The sequence below is a fragment of the Rhea pennata genome, chromosome 1 (genome assembly GCF_028389875.1).
Source record: "Rhea pennata isolate bPtePen1 chromosome 1, bPtePen1.pri, whole genome shotgun sequence".
NCBI lineage: Eukaryota > Metazoa > Chordata > Aves > Rheiformes > Rheidae > Rhea > Rhea pennata.
Genome location: NC_084663.1, coordinates 9,318,387 through 9,341,988, shown reverse-complemented (window position 1 = coordinate 9,341,988; position 23,602 = coordinate 9,318,387). Strand labels below are relative to the sequence as shown.

The window sequence follows — 23,602 nt, the reverse complement described above, 5'->3', positions numbered from 1 at the left end:
CCAGGGTTAATATAAATACGTATATATTCTTTTAATCCTGCTAATTTTTGTGTGTGATGTAAGTATGTCATCATTAGACATCATACTCAATACAAACCTCCTCCTCTGTTTTTCTAGACTTGAAATTCTTAGTGCCGGGTGTACTTTCAATTGAGAGAAGATCCTTTGACGCTGACCACAGTATAGCAGGAGGTTTATGTCAGTGATAGCTTCCTTGGGCTACTCAAACTTGTCTCAGCTGTAATTCAAAGTATTGTTTATCAGCTGAGCGTCACTTAAGCATATCATTTCCGAATAAACTTCTTCCTCTTCTCTGCCCATGACATCTTTGATGATGTAGGGGTTGGCTGCATTACAAGTTTCTTTATCTATCTATTTATCTGGTCCATTGTATATATAAATAAATGCCTTAAAAAAATTGCAGTCTAGATTAAATCTCAATTTAATGGCTGGTTTTGCACTTAGTAGATAGCATGGAGGAAGGAAAAGGAACATGGGTGACAACATACAGTACTTAGTCCTTCGCAGGCATTAACTTACAAATAAAAAGGAGAGATTCATGAATTTTCAGGCTACTGTATTTCAGCAACTCATATCACTCTCTGTTATGTTAGTCTTAAATCTCCTCTGAGGACAGACTTCCAGTCATATCATGTTGTTAGGCTGCATGACAGGGGTAATTCGGATGGAGAATGAGCTCTTGCTCCATCTATAGGAATTTGATCTTAATAAGAAATGTTCACACAGATACTCTACAGTACTCAGTTTCATCGTCTAGAGTCGTGCAGTCCACTGGTCTTTGCAAGTGTGACACTTGCTTTGCCAAAATAAACAGATCTAGTTCTCCTCACAACTGAAGGGCGACTGAGGCACCGCTTTCCACTTTCTCTCTCTCTTTTTTTTTTTTTTAATTGGAAGGAGCATCCCCAAAGGACAATAGTTATCTACTGCTCAGCTCTTGTAGTATTTCTCAGTATAGAATCCCTCAGGACAGCCACGCCACAGAGGGAAGAGAAAAAGTTGTCTCATGACTGAAATGCCCGACCAGGAACGAGCATTGCACAGTCCCTTGTACAGATATTTGTCTCACTGCATCATAAGAAAAGCATCTGTAAAATGATCCAAACTGAAATGACAGCATTGCTCCCTGATATATATATATATATTTTACTGACATAAACAATAACAAAAGCTGCAAAATGGAAAAGAATCAGGTTTGCAAAGGTTTTGTCCAGTTATTTACTATCTACTGAAAAGAGATTGGAAATAAGACTCTGAGCATGCTCACTGATAAGATTAAAACTGAAATTTGACCTAATAAAAACTGTCAAGTAAACATTAACAGAGAACTGATTAAATTACAGCCAAATTAATCATTGTACTCACCCAACAAAAACAATCTGACCTTAGGGGCTTGAAATTACCCTTCATGGCTAGATATGTTAAATTTCATCAAGGATATTGCCCTGAAAAAAATTACTATGGAAATATGACATTCATTGAGGTTCAGAAAAATGTATTTTGCTTAGAGAAGACTATTGAGTTGAATCACTGTATCTCTGTGGATAGCCCAAAATGGAAACAGCGTTCTCAGCGCACAAAACCAAAATTAGTTACAAGGCAAAGGTGATCTTTTATTGTGTGTGTTTTCAGTATTCGGATTATAATGTGTTTGCTGTTTTACTAAAGATTACTTTTTTTTTTTTTTTTTTTTTTTTAATGTTACAGGCTCCAGTCTGTCCATTAAATGAGTATTCAATAAACTTCCTATCTGGGTTAATGTTTCATGCCTAAGTAGTAGAGGCTGAAATAGTTACTGTTTCTGTTCATTTATGAAAGCATCTTGGTAGAACTGGCTCACAACAGCTCTACCATTACTTACATGATCTACAGCAGCAGAACCATAGCAAAAAGGTTTCTAATGAAAAATTGTCCTTCTGTTCTGGTACCATGCATTTACATTTACATGGTATATTTTGACTTCTTAGCCTCAAGTCGTGCTCTTGATGACTGTGTTTTCCTTCCTCAACTCCAGCACGGTGTAAGCATATAGATATCTGGAACTTGTTTGGTCAAGATTCAGAACTGCTGTCATGGCCAATCACAGAAATTTCTCTAAATTATGGACTAAGTCTAAATTGAGGGAAGCAAACCCTTAAACCTGCTTCTAAACATCTACTTCTAATGACTTATTTGAAGGACCCTAAATTTAAAGTCCACATATGTATAATTCTGTAATTTTTTCCATACAGTGAAGAATAAAATGTCATATCATTTTCTTCCAGAAAGGCTTCAACTCTCCTCTTACTCCATCACATACTTTGATATTAAACAAGTCTGTTCTGTCTTTCAAAATTAAATTGTCTCCCAGGAGGGGTTTAGTCTAGGAAGGTAACACAGGAGAAAGAACTTTCTCAAAAGATTGTTCCAGAATTCAGGACCTCTCTTGCTGCAAGACTTAAAGTATGTCAAGGCACTTTCTACTTCAAGCTTCAGTCGCTTCTCTGGGCTTATTCAGCAATCTGTAAAATAAGTAACATTCCCCATATCTCTATTTGCAAATACTTATTGAGAGACACCAAATTTGTCAGCATTTTCCAACTCAGAAAAATCCAAAGTAATTAAAATAGCTCCACCATGCGCCGTGCTTCTCGAACCAGTATTACAGCCAGTGGTAACTAAACTATACTTATATCTGTTGCAGCGCTGCCAAGACTTCTCATCAGGAATGGACTGCTCATCTTATCTCCAGATATGCTTTGCAGTGGCTATTCCACCCTCAAATAAAAATTATGAAATTCATATCAAATCCTATCGTCCTGAGAGATCTGCTTCTGTTTTCCTACCAGCTCACTTGAGAGGAGGCGCTCCTTCAAGATCGGGACTGAGACCACTGCAGTTTAATTAGTCCAGCTACTTCAGAGCCTAGTGTCCAGCCAGTCTACGGTCCTGGCGGCGTGTATTCTGAATCTGGAGAAACTGTAATAATGCGGAACAAAATATATGCTAACCACCAAAAATACACCCCATTTAAGCTTGGACTAAACAATTCTCACTTATGTTTATGAAAGTGTATTTTAGTTGTATTTTAACTCCAAACAAATTTGACTAGTGAAACAGCTGCACGAATAACTTGTAAAGTGTTATTATTGCAGAGATGATTAAAAGCTGCCTTGTGACTTCATGTTATTGGTGAAAAAGGCAAAGGCCCAGTTCACAAACTTCACGGAGCCAAACCAAATAATTAGCTTTAGACAGCACAAATGAAAATGTACCCGAGTGAAACAGTTGTTTTTGCTGAAGAAGACCTAAGGCCGTGGATTTGCACAGGTTCCCTTTCCCTAAGTAGTTTATCTTTCTTTCTTGCATAACTGCCAAAGAAAGCAAATTCATTGTTGTTTCCAAGGATAAATTAAGTCACTGTTTTTTTTGTTCTTTTTTTCGTTTTTTTTTTTTTTTTTTTTTTTTTTTGCTTTTTGTTTCTAACTGATACTGTATATATTAGAAGGCTACGTAACACAAATTTAATTCAGTGCAAATGAGTTGCAAGTGTATGAGGTTTGGTACAGTACCAATAATTGCTGAACACATACTTGTTTATTAGGAATACTTTGGTACTTTAACGGACTCAAATGTTAACCACACCTCCTCTCCAGATGAAAGACAGGTCATGTAAATAAGGGCCCTATTGCTTCTATTTCCTCATTTTCAAGTGTCAGGACTGAACTTGCCTTTCCTAGATCCTTAACCTGGCTGCAAGTCTCATGTGTGACAAGTAATTAATCTGAGTTTTGTAACCGAAATTCATTTTTTTTTTCCTCTCCATCAGACTTAAAATGCCCTTCAAAGTATCCTGAAAGTGCAGGAAACTTATTCTATGAGAGCATAAAATTCTATTATTTCTAGTGGAGTAAAATTTTAGGCCACTGTTGAAGCTGGAGGCTCATTTTCTTGACTGCTCTTGACTTAACAGAACAGGACAGCTAACCTGACTGGAGAACAAGCTTTATTCCTATTTTTTAAATTTTTATTTCAGTTTCTGTGTCAAGTAGGCAAGGCAGTCAAACTGGCCAATTTCTAAAGGCATTCTGAAGATCTGTATTACTAAATGCTGCCAAGGTGGCAAATGGACTATGAATTCGCTGATCCTGGGAAAAGACACCTTTAGATTAATTACGCTGCTCCCGCTCTTTCTAATTAGATTTTCAAACTTCAGACATCTTGCACCAACTTAAAATCAGCAGTCCTCTCAACTTGCCCTGCCATAAGTGCTTTCCTTCCTGCCTTACTTACCGTTTCCCAGCCCCTCATCCCTCCCATCTCTCAGGAAGTCAAACATATAGATAGCAATAGAGAGCTGATAGGCTTCAGGTGGAAACAACAGCAAAACCCTCTTTGGCTAACACTTGAGTGAGCTGAGTTAAAATCCATCGACTGAGAATCAGTTTTACTGCTGCAACTAGCCTACCATTTCATCTCACAAAATCTCCAGCTTCTTTTAAGTGCACAATCACGTGATCTCCAACCCAAATGGCACGAACCCCATGAAGGACATGGCCACAGCGAATTCAGCGTGGAGACCACCTGCACTGAGGAGCGGGCAGCACAAGCAGTGTGCACCGACACCAGGTTGGACCTAGTCTAGCAGCAAAGTAATTGCGTTAACTTCCACGAACGAACGCACTCCACTAGGCAGCAGTGGATTTACTCTTTTTCACTTGCACGGAGATGTGTACTGCACTTTGCAAGGATGTGCAGGTGTTAAAAATGCAACGTGAAGATTATATTTAGCAGTTTTAGGCACATCACTCTTCCTTTGTCAAACTATGGTATGTCAAATTATATGCAGTAGTATCCATCATTCCAAAACAGATGACAGTCATTATATTACATTTGCCTTCAGAATAGCACCAGCCTTTCATTTCAGATCCTTTTTTCTTCAGGGTGACCCAAAAATGGCTAGAGTATTTTCAAGTACCTGTAACTGCAAATTTCAAGTAACTTCATTCTCAGAGAAACACATTTATTATTCTGAAGACACTATATTTCCTGAGGCTTCACACAGGACCTGGGGGCAGAGAAAGCAGTTCTCTGCAATAACTTATGGCTCGTATTTCTTTGGGCCGAAAATATAACAGCAGGTTGTGCAATTTCTTTTGTCTGTGCTATTTGACAGCAGCTGCACAGAACATGACACATTTTTAAATCCTTACTCAGTTTTTACTCTGTAGATAAAATTCCATGCTTTTGGAAGTAAAACACTTGAAACAAGGAATCTGGATTTGGTTCAGTAATTTCCTTAACAGTATGATAGGTGCTGACAGATCTTTTTAGGAGTTCTGCTTTTTAAAGCAGGAGACTTTAGTCAGACCTGCTTTCTCAGACTGTGTCTATCACCAGGGTTTGCTTCATTGGGCTACGCTGGTTGTATATGAAAGGTATTGTTTTTAAAAGGGTCACATTTCCCAGTAATACTTTCATATTGCAACATTTTCGTATCAGGTTCAATTGTATTTGCCAACTTCCTAATGAGAGAAATGTTCCTAACAAACCAGGCAAGGCTAAAAGACGAGAGACCTTCAACTGCAGTGACATGAACAACTCTGCTGTAATAAAAGTGTCAAATAACGTGGACCTGTGAAGCACATTAATATCAGTTCTGACAGGCTTAGCAGAGATGCACAGTAGCACAAGCTATTTCTGAGGAAGGCAAGTTGACAGTGCAAAGGAGAGTTAATATCAGTCAGATTTACTTGCTTATTTACCTCATTAGCACTCCAGCTGTGTTCTCTACCGCTGCTGTCAACGAAAACTATCTGTAATTTTTATTCAAGCGCAATCATATGCTATACATTAGTTGTATCCAGAGCCTGTGAGCAACACAGATTTTTATACAAATATTCCATAACTGTACGTCCCACCCTTCCCCATCTTCCTCATTCAAACGCACATGCACAAACCCTAACTCTAATTCAGACTCAGAATCAGATTCTCAGTTTAACCACTGGGATCTGTAAAAATTTTATCAGCTGAGCATCCAGCCCTCAGCATATAACAAGAAGCTGTGGAGACTATTTCTCTAGCAAACTCTAAGCTTTGGACCAGAGCCTCGACAAGTTGGACTGTAATGCTGAATAAGATATAGAGATGAAGTCCTAAGTACTAACTGCATGTGTCCAAGCCAAAGATCTGACAAGAGCTGGAGCTGGTGCAAGAAAAAGGGCAGGTCCATTCATTTGGGAACAGATGAGGAGAAAAAGAAGTGCATATATGTGTTTGGGGAGAAGGCAAGAGGGAGGGACACTTCCTCCTTTCAGAAGCAGCATGCTCTCATATTGGCTCAGCTGCCATGAAACCACCGTCTGAGACAGCCTATAAGACCTCTTAAGTGTTGATGGTCCTTCAACGCCCTTCCCACAGTCCCCTGGAGGGCAGGCAAATTTTCTCATAACCGACTTCGAACATATCTTCTGGTTTTTCAATTCGACCAAGACAGGTCCTGATGAACAGAGAAGCAGAACGGATATAGTAAAGTAGGTGGGATCAGGTCTGTAAAACGACAACCAATTCAGCTGCTCCTCAAAGCGCAGATGCAACATTTGGCACTGGCGAAGGAGCAGCGGCGAGAGGGAGTGACTGAGCAGGAAGGGAAGGGAAGGGCAGGAACCTCCGCGAGCAGATTTACCTGTCGGCGGATTAGACACTTCCTCTGCTGGCAGCGGATCTGCTGTATGAGGTTCCTGCTTGCTCCCACCACACGCAACTGCTTGTTCCTGTCCCTGCAGAGGGGTTCCCCATCTGAGTTGGGCCAGATAATTTTTTTTTTCCATGCTCAGAGCCATGTGCTCTGAATGAGGAAGGAGAACTTTTATAATGACGGTGGGAGTCATAATAATATTTGATGGTGGGAGTCATAATAATATTTCAGCTGTTTCTTCCAGCTACCGGTTCAACTCCCAAGGCAAAGCTAACAGCCTTACACTAAATTGCTATAGAGTTACAGTTCAGAAATGCAGTATTCCCTAGGTCAGTTAGTCATTATCTGGGCTAGCTGTGCAGAATCAATGTTCTCTGATAGAACTGTGAAATTTAAATGGAGAGAATGGCTCTTTTTGAGAAACTTTGAATATTCAGGAAAATATTTTTCTCCTTATATTGTTTTTTTCCAGCTTTCACTTCTAAATATGCAACTAGACACATTTTATTTAATTAAAAAGCAAACAAGTAAAGCAAGATGATTCAATTAGTTGTTATGAAGACAAGTTTCCCCGATAGTTGTGCACGGGTAGTAGGAAAGGGTCACCTACAGCAATGAAACTAGAAATGATTCACATTATAACAACTCAGACTGTTGCAATGTTTGCTCATGGCGAAGTGAAATACAATTATCAGTGATACTTTCTGATACTGACAGGAATTATAAAACCATTGAAATCAGAAGTCACTGAATTGTTACATTAATTCTCTTCTGTGTTAGTTGTTTGTATTGGAGCTGTGCCCAGTAGCCTCAATCAGACCCAGTCCCGTGCAGGAATGTACAGTCCCGTGCAGATGTGTAGGTGGACCCAGTCTCCGCCTTGTAGGCTTCCTAGGCAACATTAAGACAGGAATGTACTAAATAGAAGATACATGGCAAGGGATATCAGAGATTTATGTCTGCACAGGCTAATGTGTCCTCTCCAATTACCTCTTGCCAATTATTTTTATTATTATAATATATGCACAAGCTATTATTTAACATTGTAGGCTTTAAAAAATTTTATTTAATTTTTATTACTTTTATTTATGCTTTCAGGCACACCCATGAGTTTCATATAGCTAGTTGTGGTGTTATATAATATATTTAGCCAGAAACATTTTATAAAGAGATCCAGATTGCATGGATGAAATAGAGGGAGGAGTAAAGTCTTCCCAAATTTGCCAGTAAAACCTTGATGTCTTCAAGAGCAGGACAATACTGTAACCTCTTGTTACCTGCTGTAGCCAACAAACTCCAGTGGCACAACTCAACACGCACCTCTTGTTTAAGGAAAGCGTCTATACTGGGAACAGCAGAGATGGAGAGGAAGGAAAGGGAAACGTGACTCAAGACCGGCACTGCAAACACAGGTGTCGACAGCTCGACGTTCACTGACCTCAAGAGAAGCATGCTCTCGAATCAGGCCATACAAAGACAGCAAGGCTGGGATTTTCAAAACTACTTAGCACTGGTTTTGTTTTACAACTGCCTTCAGTAAAGGCATATGTAGATGAACTTTTCTGAGAACACCCCCTTTGAAGCTGATGCCATTGATCATCTTCCCAATATCCTTCTTCTGGGGGAGCAATTCTTTGGTACTGCCTTGTCCTGCTTTTTACAAGGGACCGATCATTCCTCCAGAAGTCCTATTCTGTTTTTCTCTCATCTTCTGGGATTTAATCAAGTGAACATTCAGCAGAATAGTACAGTATTTTGTGAACACATTTTTTTTTTAATCCAAAAAAGAAAACTGTTGTGAGCTACAGGCTGTTTACACTGTTAAGAGGTTGACACGGGTCAGTTCTCTAAGGTTATTCTTAGTTCAACTGCTATGTAAACTGCTGATGTCACTGACTGGAGACTGCTCTCCAGGACATTATATATATGATAATTATATGACAGAAAATGCAACATATAGTTGGATCTGACCTCCAAGTTCACTAGCTAAGAAAAGGGAAGAAAAAAATCTTTGTAAGACATCTGCTGTTTTTCCAGTTACTAAAATATCATAAACACCATCAAGTTTATACTCAGTCTATAGTATAGAGTACAAAGAATCCTTCTAGGCAGGAACAAGAGTCCATCCTCACCGAGGATATGTTTTCAGTAGCAGTGTTCACTGCCTCCAAAAAACATTTTTGAGGCAACAGTTAGGGCAAACTCTGCTTCATGACTAGACCACAACCTGAACATAGGATCCTTTCAATTCTCACATATAAATCTCAAGTTACTTAATGAAGGAATCTAAGTCACAGTTTTTTTTTTCTTTTTTATAAGAAATCAAAAAATGACCAAAAATGAATAAAACAACAAATAAAACATGAGATTAAATAAAAAAAAAAAAAAAGAAAAAAAAAGAAAGAAACCATTCCCTCACTCAGTAGATTTTCCTTAATCTTCATGGCATTTAGAATTGTAGCTGCTGATATTGCCACAGAGCCATGGCTTTTACTGATTTTTTTTCCTCTTCCTGTACAGCTAGCACAGCTGCAGAAATGCAAGCTGATTTCTAGGCTTTTTGTACATCATTGGTTTACCATTTCCAGCCTTGATATTTGTGTAACCCCCATTCATAGTAGCGGGATTTCTGCAATGTCACAGACAACTTAAATGAGGCTCACGGGGCTACACAATTGTAACTATATTTTACATGTGTAATTAAATGATGCATGTCATGGAAATAAGTCAGCTTTACTGAAACAGAACAAACTGACCGCTCTGATGCAAGAGTTAAACATTTCTTCAATCATAAACTGAACATGTTTAAAGCAAAAATAATTTAGAAAACAGGATGCTTAGCATTGTAAAGTATTATGTTCAAAGGAACATTTTTAGAACAATAAGGAAATGTACTAACCCAGTAAAATTTTCAGAAGAATTTCTGGCACCAAAATGTTATCCTCCTTTTTCTTTTCAGCTGTCATAAGAATGGATCATTCTTAGCGGGGTTTATGCAAAAGACTACACAAAGCTAAACATTATTCTTAAACATGGCTAATTTCTGTATGGGCCTGATGATTTAATGTCACTATCCTTCAACAGAGGACAAAGACCTGTATGTCTTCAGTTTACACATATAAAAAAAAGTGAGAAGGAATGGAAGTTTGATCCTGCTGCAGTCTACTTTGTTGGCAAATCTCTTGCCATGAGTTTAGAGGAAAACAGACTGCATCTTAATTCATTTAATGTGAAAAAGTCTTCAGCCCAGAAAGCAGGTGCACACTTACATAATATAAATGTATCCTCAGAGTCTGCAGACTGCTTCTAAGGAATCCATGAAAAGCAACCACATAAAGCAAGCCAGTAGGCCTAACTCTGCTGTTAGGCATCTGTACCTACACTGAAAAAAAAAAAATGGGAGCTCTTTTTTTTTTTTTTTTATTTCCTTTTTCCTAGGAGGAGATTAACCTTCTGGTCTAGTTAATCTCTGTGAATCTCCCTACGAACACGTACACACACAAATCCATATAAAAGTACCCACCAATAAATTGGCAGAATCTTTTACACAAAAGATAGAAATAAGACTGTCTACAGAATACAAATTCTACATTTTTATACCTACAGTATAGTAATAGCACACAGAATTAACCCTGTCAGTAACAGAAATGACACTGTCCTCTAAATGACAGTAGTACGTGAGTACAAAAACTCTTCTGCATTTGTTGTCGAGGTTGAAATGAGGGCACTAAATGAGGTAGTAGATAACACAAATAAAAGGATGCACTGGTTAGGGAAGCTGGACGTCACTTCTGTGCTTGAGTTCTTCTGTGATTTGGAGAACAGTCGTAGGGTATCTCCAGCCACAGCAGAACAAACGATGAATATGCATTGCTGCTCGGAGACTGAGCGTAGCATAACACAAACGCTATTCCAAAATCTCAAAAACAGTACTCAAAAATCAGACCTGAGGTTTTTAAAGCAGTGCCTATTAGCAGATGGTTGGTTTATCTTTTTCCTAATTTTATAGCTATGCTAAAATAAAGATATCTTGTAATCTTGCAAAAGTATCTAAAAGGTAGATAGGTAGATTGGTTGAAGTCTATGTAGTGAGCACACTAGAAGCATCAAGACAGCAATGCTAATTTCTGTGGTAGGAGTGACATACACCACTATCTAAAAGCTAAAGATTGAGTGAGGAAGATAAAAAGAATCTTTGAATTTTTTAATTAATGAATCAGGTAAATGTGGGAATACAGGTATGTAATTAAAAATCTTAGCATATTATATCAACATAGGTGGAGTATATATATTCTGGACTTTGCAACTCTAATGCAGATCTTTAAATTGAGTGTGTGTTCGTAGGTTTATGTGTGTACAATCTTTTAAACACATATTTTTAGAACTAGGGCAAAGAATAAAGGAAATTCATCATCTGGCATAATGTTGATACCCACATGATTCACTGGAATATCTGGAATCTTAACATTTCTGGCACAGATTTCTGCTACTTAAGCTATCTCGCAGAAGATGAAATCCTGTAACTGCCACGCAGACAAGCTCTGAAGTTTTAATTGCTGTCTGAAAGCAGAGGGCTGGTGAAGCACTAAGGTTTAATGAAGCTCTAAAGGGACTGTGCCCTTCTGGTTATAGACACTTCTTTCCACTACCCCACCCTGCTCCTCCCCCTCCTCCTCCATCCACTGCTGACTTCTCTCTTTCTCAATTTTCTCCTTCTCCATGCTCCTTTACTACCGTTTCCTCTTTTCCTCCTCTCTTCCTGTCCCCTGTACTTCTTCATCCTCAGCATTTGTCATCTGGCTTGCTCTTTCTTCTCTTTACTGCTAGGACGTGGGAAGAAACAGGTTTCTTGCTTTCCACTGCGGTGCCCAGTGCTGCAGCTGTGAGATGAAGCAACGGAGGGGAAAGTCCTGCTTGGTTCCAGCAGTCCTGCCCTAGCACACGCTCCGCAGATCTGGGAAGAGTGAGCTACTCCACCCTATAAACACATTGAACTGGAAAGGGATGAAGCCATTTCTTGAAAGACAACCTCTTTCACAGCCAGATGAACCGGCATGTGTGATTAGGTTTTCAGAGCCTCCTGATGTGGCCAGGTTTAGTCTGTTTTCCATAGAGATGGAAAAAGGTCTCGTATTAACCTCCTCATGATATTTTAGGTCTTAACTCCAAAGAATGGAGAAGTTAGGTCTTGTCAATCACATGACTCTAAGTATTTGTAAGTATTATTAAAATATTAAGTAATAGTAAAATACGTATATTTTATAAGTATTATATAAGAGGGTTCATTTCCCCTACATCTTATTCTCAGCAGTTGTTTTAGCTGAAATACTTTAAAAAAACATGTAAGTTTAATTCTCACATCTATATTAATAGTCAGGACATCTGACTTGGTTATAAACAACAAAATGATTAATTATGATGAGTACTACCTGTACCATCTACAGTACTAAATCCATCAAGGAAGAACTTCAGAATTATTCTCTAAATATTAAGATATGTGGATGCAGAGTGGTTATTTGACCAGCATTAAAAACAAGTGAATATCATCTACTGTTTAATCAAACCTGAACTTAATTGTTTTTGAAATAGAAGTCCACGGTATTGACCACTTCAAATAACAGTTTATGAAGACATACTGTTTCTGAACATTGAAGTTAGTATCTTAATAAATAAATAAATAAATAAATAATTTTTAACTCTCTTCCTGAGTAAGAAAAGTGTGGTTTGCTTCAGAATTCAATCAGCTCTGTGTTTTCCTTTATTTCTTTATTTCTTCTCTCCTCCTCTTTTATCCATGCTTTTAGTCAGAGACATAGGAGCAAGTGAATATAGCAGACAAGGTTTTTTGGAACACTTTTTCCCCTCTCATTTCTATTTTAATACATCTGGAAATGTGAAAACAATGCAGTTACTTTTTTCTTGTTCCCTACAGGAAAAGAAAAGTAACTCCTCCAAAAACAGAAAAACAATAACATCTGATAATTCTCTCTCTTCTTGGATTTTAGTTATATCACAGCTTTCCAAATGAAGATTTATGTACCAGTTTGTATCTGTTGTTGCTTTTTTTTCTTTCTTTTTTTTTCTCCCTACAGGGATATAGGTGGAAAAGTTTGGATAGGAAACGAGAAGCCTCAAGCCAAGCAGAAAGGTTTATAAAGTTCCTAATAAAAGTTTGGGTTACGGCCTAAATATCAATCATCTACTCATTGTCTTTTTTAATGAGCTCAGGCATTTTCCCAACCACTCCCAGTAGGTCTCTGCCACTATTTTAAACTGAGATTTCTTTTCTTTTCTCTTTTTTTTTTTCCCTGTGTTGACCTTAATATTTTTTATCTCTTCTTCTCTTCTACCTGCCAAATTTATCCATCAGGATTTTGCCAAAGGCTATCTGCCTTTGAAGTACAGAGGAATTCACTGATCATGAACGTCAAATCCACAATAAATGCCATCACCATATGGTATACACTGCTATTGGGAATTATCTCGAAAGACGTAGCTGTGAAAAATCTGGCTATATGTTAGAGGGTTTTACTGCTAACGTTCATAACTCAAGTCATGTCTTTCAGTTTCCGTGTTCATTGGCGTGAGCGAGTGTAACTATTTCCTGAAATTATAAAAATGTTGTCAAGATCTCTTGATCTCGCTTCCTCTCTCTCACACACAGACACGTTGAAACGCATGTATGCATCACACGCAGTGATGTACAAAAAGCAGAAACTTGTAAATAAGTAGTATTTCATTGTGCTTACTCAATAAATTCCTGTGTGTGTTACAGCCCATGATAAACATATCAAAATCACTAGTGAAGGCTTTATAGCCTCCTGCCCCATCAGACCATCTTGAGCTTAATTCTACCACGCAGAGGAAGAGCTATGTTTGAAAATCTGACAGCAGAATTAGCTCCCATAAGGGCAGAGTGCTGACATAGTTGAAAAATAACAAACTGGAGAGTATTTGCTTTAACTAAAGAAGACCATATCAAAGTAATATATCTTCATGTCTTGTAAAAACTCTAGAAGTGTACTGTACATTCAAAACAACAAGAAATCACTTCCTATAAGAAGAAGAATTTGACATCCTCAACAGGAAACAGATTTAAGGTTAAGGAATTCAAAAAAAAAAAAAAAAAAAAAAAAAAAAAAAAAGGATTTCTGATCCAAAGAGGTAAGAAGAAAGAAAACAAAATTTTGAGTTTCATATACCAGTTTACTGTTAGAGAAAAAAAAATTATGAAAATAGGTGCTTAAACATTGACATCCTTTGAAATGCTTGGGATATTTTACCTCAAGTACTTCTCTAGAAGGATGTGGGTATACATGACATGGGTCCCATGCCATCCCAAACAGCCACATGGGAGTGTCTACAGTGAACTTGATGGTGTTTCAAGGAGCATTAGAAGCCTATGTTTAGGCACGTGAATCCCACCTAATTTACGTATAGCATATTGATTTCCTTCAAGAGCAGACTAAAAAAAAAAAAAAATAAAAACCCAAAAGACCTATTATTTCATGAATATATGCCCTTCCCCTCAAAAAAGACAATTTAATACTGTCCCAGGGCAGTAGGCTTCTGTTGTATGCTCAGGAACTGTAGTGACAACCGTGTTTCATTTTCCTGTTTAATAACAAAAATGAACTGCTGGCAACATCACATCAAAACAAAAGTGGCAGAATCAGAAAAAATGCTGAAAAGTTTACCTTTATAGGAAAGCTTAAGTCTTGGGATATTTTGTTTTGACGTTCCAGTGACTGGAAGGAACAGCATTGCTAAAGATAACAAGCTGCAGGCATGTGGTACTTGGGAAGCTCTCATTCTGCTCTCCTCTTCTGTATCTTTTTTGAACTATGGTGAAAAATCTCTCCGCTTTTCAAACAATCCAAGTTTAATCTGAAAGCAAAAACAAAACATCTGTAGATCTTTTACATCATCATATAAATAATGTTTCTGAAAGCAAGCCAGATATATCTTTAAGGAGTAGCTTAAACAGTTAACATATTTGCTACAAAGGACTTTTCTTCTCTAGTAGAAACCAAAACATTGTTAATCTGTTTCTTTAAAACTAAATTTACACATTTTGAGGTTGAAAGAATATTTAAGCTTTTAAAGAACAGTGTCTAGCATAGCTAACTTTTAATCAAAAATTAAATTAGTATAACATCCAAAAAAAGAACATTTGCCATTCATCTCATTAATTCATACTGATCCGCAGGATATCTTAATGTTTTATAACTCTCTCTTTATCTTAGTACAACAACTATTGTATATTTATGCTATGACTAGAATAGACTGTAAAATCTCAGATACCATGGGCATAGAAGCTGAGTTAACAGTGAGTACATATCCATCACAAACATTCATACATAAACTAAAAAAAAAAAAAAAGAGATATGACAAGCAGTTGTGCTTAGTTTTAACACAAAAAAAATCAATGCTCAGCTGATGAATTTAAAAGTACTTTTCAATGTGATGTTTTCTGTAGAATAACTATGAGGCATAGCTGCCTCATTACACACACCATAATGTCCTATAAACTTTAACGAGTGGTTCATGCTGAGGTCAATAGGCTGATATGGGATTATGTTAACACAGTGTACAACTAAGCCAGCTTTGTAACACTTTTCACTTAATAACAGTCATTCATATTTCATAAATCTTAAACTGTTTTACAAAAGAAAGTAATAATCACTGTCCTTATTTTCCCTATGCAAAAATTGATTCATAAAATTACAGCGAACCTACTTCCTCAAGGTCACACAGCCACCCTGGTAGCTGAACAGAAAATAGCAACAGTTCTCCTGATGTCCTGTTTTGTACCAATTGCATGGGAACCCTTTGTCCAATAACTCAACTTTCGCATATGTAAGTATTTGAATTTGCATGCTGAGTTTTGAAGGCAGAATTTGATGGTTAATAAATCACGGAGGTCAGAGCATGAAAATGCCTGTGAGACCAGATCTGTCCCCCTTCAAGTGCACCACACCAGAGGTTAAACAAGATAGTGAAATGACAAATGTCAGCGTTCAAGTAATGCTGTAAATCAGTGAGTAAGCAAATGTTTTGGTTAGTAGCTAGAGCTGGAAGATTAATGGCTCATGACTTTTCATGAATAGCATTTCAAATTCTTTTCTGAACGGCACTGAAAACACCCACTTGACAGAGTAACGCTAGCACTGCACAAGCATCGAAGGGACGCTCTCCGCTTGCCCAGCGGAAGTGCAGCACAGCCTGTTTGCAAGGGCTGTTGTTTGCAAGGCCCTTTCAGACCTGGGACACTCCATATGTCCTGCACTCAGCCAATGCAGTTAATATAGTACATCTTTCTTGGAGCAAAGTGATTTGAAAGAAGATTCCTTTGGTTTTCTGGTGTGTCTGTGCCAGAAGGATCCTGTCTCAGGAGAAGCACTTCTGCCAATAGTAAAAGACAAGTGAGTTTATAGAAAGGGTGTGATAGAGAAGAAGAGAGGGAAAGGTTTTGTACAAATGCCTGGAGTATCCTTCCTACCACAGAACATTGAGCTTCTTTCTTCTCAGTTCCTTCCTCAACATTTATATTCAGTGTCAATGTACTCCTTTTGGCCAAGTGCCATTAAATATCCATGAGATGATATGAAAAGAAAACAAAATAAACATCAAATGACTCTGATTTGCATTTCTTCCCCTTCTCTTTACTAGAGTGTAGGATCCTGAGAGGAAACCCACCCTTATTCCATATCAGTATATCTATTTGTGGTTGGAATACAAACGGTTAGTGTTGACTTTTACTATTGCAGGGTTATATCACATTAAAGAAATCTTTCTGGAGGGAAGAAGGGAGAAATAAAAAAGGAAAGGCTATGTTAAAGATAAGAAACACCACCCCAGTTCATCTTCAGTGGGATGATAGAGACAAGCCACTCTTCAAAAAGAAGCAGTTAGCAAGAAGTCAGTCTCACTGCAAACATGCTGAGAAGTCATGGCTTGAGGGGTCTGGGTCTCAGCCAGTAGCGATCTCACCAGAGGATTTAGACTCATTTTCTTGAGGCAAAGTACGGTGAAGAATCAGGACTACAGTTACCATTGATAGAATAAAGTAGCTGCCTGAACATACTGTCATTTGCTTATTTTGCACTGAGTTTGGCCTTTTGGTTGTGAAGAACCTGACATTCTCATGTAGGAGTTTTTGGCTAACAGAAGCCTTCCTTCCTTTTCTTTTTTTTTTTTTTTTCCTTTCCCTCCCTCCTTTTTCTTCTATCTGAATAATGCCTATGAAAAGCCATTTACTTTAATGTCTGACCCAAGGCATTTAGTTTACACTGGAGACAGCTGCTCTGTGAGCTTCAGCCAACCCTGTCGTGTCCTAGATTCTTTGCAAGCTGGCCAGATCGTCACATATATTTTTAGTTTTTGATGATCTTCTAATACAACTCCAGCTTCCGCGCAGATTCCTTCCAAGAATCGGATGACTTGCTCAGGTTAATGAACTTCAGACCAACTAACTAGTCATTAATCTTCAGGAAATACCCTTCCTCTCTGCAACACATGCAGTGTCAATCAGTGTCCTATGCTTACAGGAGCTGTAGTCACACAGATCAGAAGCAATTAGGCCCATGAACAGAAATAAAATATGAAATCTAAAAGCAAATCCCACTCTCCCCATCCTTTTAGCCCCCTACAAGTCAGAAGAGTTTTGCCAGAGATAGAAAAGTTGTTGTTTCCTTGATTTTTTTGATACTTCTGCTAAGCACCCCACATACTCTAAAATTGCCTCCTGATGAACAGACCTTAAGTAAACGAAGAAGAATAATCTGAAAATAAAAATGCTGTGGCTAAAGCTGCTTTCTCACATTAGCTTTAGTTAGTCTGTATCTTCCCCCTGTTATCAACCGTGAGACTGCTCGAGGAAGGAAGCTCTGCATACATCTGGCTAAAACATGGAGTATTTCCACCAGAATGAAGGGAGCCATTCGCCTGCTCCCTGCTGGGGTAGGAAACGCATTGCTGAAGAAGGGCTAATGCACCTAACTTAGGCCTGGCAGAACTTCCCTGGGGGGATAGGAGGTCATAAAGTTGTAGATTAAACTGCCAAAAGACCAAAATGGAGACCTGCTAGTATTCTGCCATCCTGCCAGTGAGAGCCTGCTGGAGGTACCTGGCCCATGTGCGATGTCACATCCATGAAACGAGGTGTCACCTCCCTGCAATAGCTCAGATTTAGTGGAGCCCATAAAACAGATTACTCTGAAGCTACCGTCTAAAACAGGAAAACCTGGAACCAATTTACTAAATATAATTTATTCCAGGCCTGTTGTTGCAATAAACAGAGCTCTTCAGCCTTTGCAAATATGCAGCCAGTAGGGAGTTCTGTGCTTATATGATTTTTTTTCGGATTATTTAACTAAACCCTATCAAAATGCAAAATCCAGCATTCACAGATACTCTGTAGCTTTCTGACTTCCCCTGGCACCATGAAGTTCAGAAGTTAGAGGACCCTAACCCACCCACAAAAACACACTTGTTTCAACCATAGCTCATATAATAAATGTGATAATCATGTACTTATAAGTAGGTTGAATAAATTACCTAGGCCATTTAGTTGCAAGATGTAAAATTGCTGGGGTTTTCTTTCTGCTCCTCAGCTATCCCCTTCTGAGATTGTGGGATTTTACTTTATTTTTTCCATAGAGTGAGTAAAGAATAAATGAGTATATCCTTTACTGGTATTAACCAAATGATATGAGTGGACATATTATTATATGACATTACTATATGACACACTATAGGACAATATAAACACACTGCTTGAATTGATTTAACACTAATTAATTCCCAAAAGAAAGAAATAGTATTCCACCTACAATTCAAATATGTATGTCTACTCATATTTGTACATACTTTACTTACATATATTCAAATAAAAAGCATATAGTTCTAACTACATGTGTATATATGTATGTGTGTGGGTGTATATATATAATGTGTGTGTGTGTGTGTGTGTACACAAAAGATTTGTTTTCTTGTCAATGTATCACTGCTAAGTTGGTATATCTGTTTACAAGAGGAATATTTCTGTGGCTGTCCACTTTGTACTTCGAGACTGTATCATGAACTGGATATTGAACATTCTGCTGAGAAAGAGGAAAAACTGCAAGCATACATGAGTCAGATTAATAACTCATCGGATAAAATAGACTAAAAGTAAAATTTAGTCTCCAGACTCACTTCATATCCTCAACTTACTTTTTAAATAACAAAGATGACATTGATCCAGACCACAATGAAACTGTGTTCTTGTACCACTTAGATGGACGGTCTGTTGATTTGGCAGAGAAGGCTTTTCTCTTCATTGTGAAATCTCAGTTTAAAGCTAACTCCATCCAAGAGCTGGTAAACAGTATTATTCATAGTGATTTCTCCATTTATTATGTAGCTTTTGTGCAGTTTATAGCACAGCAAATTTTCTCCTCTTCTAGGATTCAGAGAACTACTTCTCCTTTTTACAAAAAAAAACCCTCAGCTCAGTATCACGTCACTTCCCACCACTAGCAGAAATAACTGAACAAAAATACAACGATACAATCCAAAAAATGAAGTGAGTCTGCAGTGGGTGACTAAGGGTTGTTTTTTTCTTTTTCTTTGTGTGTATGTGTGTGTATTTAATCATTGCTACTAATATATCTAATTTAGATAGGTTTTGCCATAAAAAACGAATACTGTTAAATACTCCAATGAATAGTAGCGATTCATATGGTGCATACTCCAGCTTTGGTCTTTACCTTTGTAAAGCTTCTCACAGGATTTTTACCCCACCAATTCAATACCAGTGTTTGGAAGTCTGGACAGGTCTCTGCTCTGGATCCCATTTGAGAAGAGCCAAGCGGGGGGGGGGGGGGGTGGAGATTGGGAGACAGACAACTAAGAGTTGCCAACAATCTTATTTTCATTAGAGAGAATCAGCTGATAATAAATAAAGTTCTCCAATGGGTGGAAAATATTTTTGAGGATTAGACTGGATTTTCAGTTCATTAGGACAAAGATATACTGAAGCTAAAGTAAAAAATAGAGAGAAAGGAAATGAAACAAAAGAGAGGAAGGAGAAAGATAGGGTTTTTTTGGTTTATTTTTACAGTTTTCTGCAACTTTCTAAATATAGGGCTAAGTGAAGCTAGTTTACCGATGGAAACAGTTGTAAAAGGCACATAGCCTGTTAGGAGATAAACACTGATAGAAACAGATTTCCTCTATAGTCTGCATCATACTGCTGTGTAGAGCTTTTCTGAACATAAACATTAATATATATGTCAAATTATACATACAGGACATGAGCAATTGATCCTTAAAAGGCACTAGGATTTTTTTTTCCAGGTCCCTCATGTTAATGAGATCAGCACTTCATCCAATGATTTCACCTAGAAATCCAAGTAATATTTTCAGCATGTGATAGATAGCCTTGCACACACTCGCATGTATCATTGCGTATCATTAAAAAGAGTGCTTCTGGGAAGCTGTATCTATAGCGTTATGCCTTCTGGACATACAGCTCATCAACCCAAGACTGAGGATAAAACAAAGGCTACTCTTTTGCAAAGAGCAGATAGGCAGATGAATGAACAGTGTCTCACCAGCCAGATGTGCAACTGATGTCATCCACCCATAACTATCTACATGCTTTTCACTTTAATGTCAGATGCATATACATTTCATATGGATATTTTTTCCTTGTATGTGTGTGTGTGTTTAAGGAACTGTGACTTCTGATACTACATTTTTAATAACAGCTTCCCATAGACTTCTCTACTAAGAACCACACTATATTTCTGATTTAAAAAACAAACAAACAAACAAAAAACACAAGTAAAAAAGGAAAGCAGTGTACAGCACAGTTTAGGCACACACGTAAGAATCAAACTGAGCCAAACCTCAGCATTACATTATTTTTGGTATGGCATGACCCAGCAGACCAAAAAACCCTCTTACGCTATGAAAAGTGTTTCTAAGCTGAGGTTTGTAACTTTTCTTTATCCTCCAAAAAATGAAAAGACAGTAGGAACAAAATTCCTTGAGACCTTAATGAAAAGATAGAGCAGATGAAAGCCACTTCCCGACGAGTGCCGTGACGTTTAAAGGTTTCCCAACAGAGCCAGAGAATTTTCCTCTAAAACGTCAGTCACCACCTACAGCACTTGGAGCCGCTTGGCTCGGCTCTGAGAAAGCAGGCAGGGAGAGAAAGCAGCCGGGAGCTTGGCCCCCGCCCGCTGTCGAGAAAACGACAAAAAGCCAGGAAAGCGTCATGGTGGCAGTCAGGAAAGAGAAATGCTCATCCCGGGGAGACTTGCCTAAGCACTAACAGATCACATTTGTCCCGCTAAAACCTGAATTAACCCCAAGCAGCAATGTCAAGCCGGCTAAACCACTGACCCCGCAACTACCATTATTTTGCTGGAAGAAACATGTATCTCTAGCAGCCAACTCAAAGGAAGGATCACGGTCTTCTTTTTCACCTCCAGGAATCCTTGCCAGTGTTTTGCTAAGGAAAAACACATACTCTGAGCCTCCTTTCATAGGAGGCCGTCCAACATCTGCAAGGGTGGAACAGGAGTCCTCCAGCAGTGACAGTTTTATTATCAGAGGTTTGGGCTCGCTGCTGTTTCTGGGATCACCAATAACTAGTGGCAAGGGGTTACTTTACAGATGAGTTGCTTGCAGGAGACATGTCCTGTCATGTATTTTTCATGCTTGTGAAACAGCTGGCTTGACAGGAAGGCAGTGTAACACACTGGTGAAATTTGAGATGAACCTCCTGAATGGCCAGGCCACAGGCAAGGTGGAAGCTGACCACCGTCAGATACAGGAACTAGCAGAGGGCTTCAGGGCATGAAAGAAATGATCTTCTGAAGATGAAAGAATTAAATTTTTAAGTTACCAGGAGGTTAAAAATAGTTAGTCTACAAGATTGCTGTTAGCAGGGGAAAACTAGAAGTGAAAAACATATCTGGGAGTCTGAAAAACACTGCAAACAGTATGTGTTTTGTTTTATTTCATTTTATTTTTTATTTCTATTAACTCTGAATCAGCCATGTTTACACTGATATTACTCTAAGCTACTTACTTCGAGGCATTCTATGGCAATAAGGTAAATAACAGTCCATACTCCAAATATATGTCTATATGGCTATGTCTATAAAAACAAATAGATAGGGCACTTCTGTCATTGGTTCAAGCAATCCAGACCTAAGCCAACACCAGCTTTTATTTGGCTCCGTTAGTTAGTATACTATACCACAACATACTCTGCATTTCAGCTATCTGTGCGTTAGAGGCACCACCAGCCAGCCAGCTCTAAGTATAGGCAGAAATAGCTCGATTCTACCTCCAGCCACCCAGTCTGTCCATACAAATGCATCCCAACAGACTCTATAAATAAGTAAATAAATAAGTAAATAAATTGTAATAAAGAACAGTGAGAAACAAGACTTAAACTTATATACATTAAATACATACATTTATATAAATTTATACATATTTTATACATTATAAATGTATGTGAATATTTAAGTTCACAGTAAATGTTTGATTTGATGTAGACAGAAATTTATTGTCAATTTTTTGTTTTTGAATTTTACTTCAATATTTGTAGGCATTCAGAGATTTCTCAGTTGTATTTAAATGCTACCTATGGGAGTCTTAGAGAAAACTAGATTGTCACAAATATAGAGGATAGGCAACTGATGTTTCAGTTTGCCTTTAACACAATTAACCATTTTACAAATTGTTTCTATTGCACTAATCCTGATAAGATGCTTCATTATCTGCCAGTATTAGGTAGTTCATTATCAGCAGTGAAAATCTCTGATCTGATAATTTTCAAAAGCATCTAGTTTATTACTGGGCCCACATTCAGGCTAATATAATTTACTGATGGTTACAGAAATGTTAATTTCATGTGATATCTGGTCTTTGATCAAATATGTTTGCTGTGTACCAGACTGCATGTTTTCACATAATTTCTTTCATCAGTGTATGGCCTCATTAGTTGATGCACTGTCGGTGAACTCTGTACAGAATAGTTTGCAGGGCTTTAATACATAAACTGCAGTACTGGGAGAGACATGCTGGAAGGATCTTAATTTACATTTCCAACAGATTTTGGTTTAATAATTCATGATCATATATTTGAACTCCAGCTAAATTTTGGATTGACTTTTTGTGCAGCCTATTTGTAAACTGATATTTGAACAGATTTATGACAGGGTACATTGCAGTGGAGTGGTTTGTATTTGTATGTTAACCTAGTTATTATATTGCTAGGCTGAATGCATTTGATTTCTTCCTCGTTTTTTTTTTTTTTTTTTTTTTTTTTTTTAATATTTGGTTTGGTTTACTCTTGGAGGATGTGGGAGAGGGAGCCAGAATGGTCACTAAAACTCATCCCACTTGTAAGTTTACACAACTCATTGTATCCTAACTCAATGTGGACCTATTCCTATTGATGGGGCTCCCTAGCGTACTCATCACCATAACACCTGAATGGCCTTAAAAGCTCTAATGCCTCCATCCTCACCATTATGAGGCTACTGATTTTTTTAATGTTACCATAGGAGTGGACATCACTTGAGAAAGGTCACATCAGCAGTTAGGATCAGTACCCACATCCCCTCAACATCCAGCCAGTGCCTTAGTCACCAGGCCACCCTTCTCACCAGGGACTACATGCTGTTGGCCGTGATTCCTGTGGCAAGATCACTGACTCACATACCACATCTTGCAGTGTTTTACTCTCGATTCAAGCTCTTATGCAAACTGCAGAAAGCTACAAGCGACTGTTGTTTCATTCCCTGTAAACTCACAGAGTCTGCTTAAGAAGTAACATACAACCAGGATGAGTTCATCATGGCAGGTTATCAAAGTTTTAACAATGTTACGGTAACT

At 38.0% G+C, this 23,602-nt stretch overlaps 1 protein-coding gene across 1 annotated transcript in view; it reads right to left on the bottom strand.

Annotated features, from left to right (window-relative positions):
• SEMA3D (semaphorin 3D) overlaps positions 1–23,602 on the bottom strand; it is a 139,091-nt gene that overhangs the window by 80,035 nt on the left and 35,454 nt on the right. The window contains exon 2 of the mRNA XM_062581305.1: positions 14,395–14,584. Within this exon, the coding sequence (XP_062437289.1) occupies positions 14,395–14,509 (115 nt within the window). The 5' untranslated portion in view covers positions 14,510–14,584. The remainder of the gene's footprint in view (positions 1–14,394; positions 14,585–23,602) is intronic.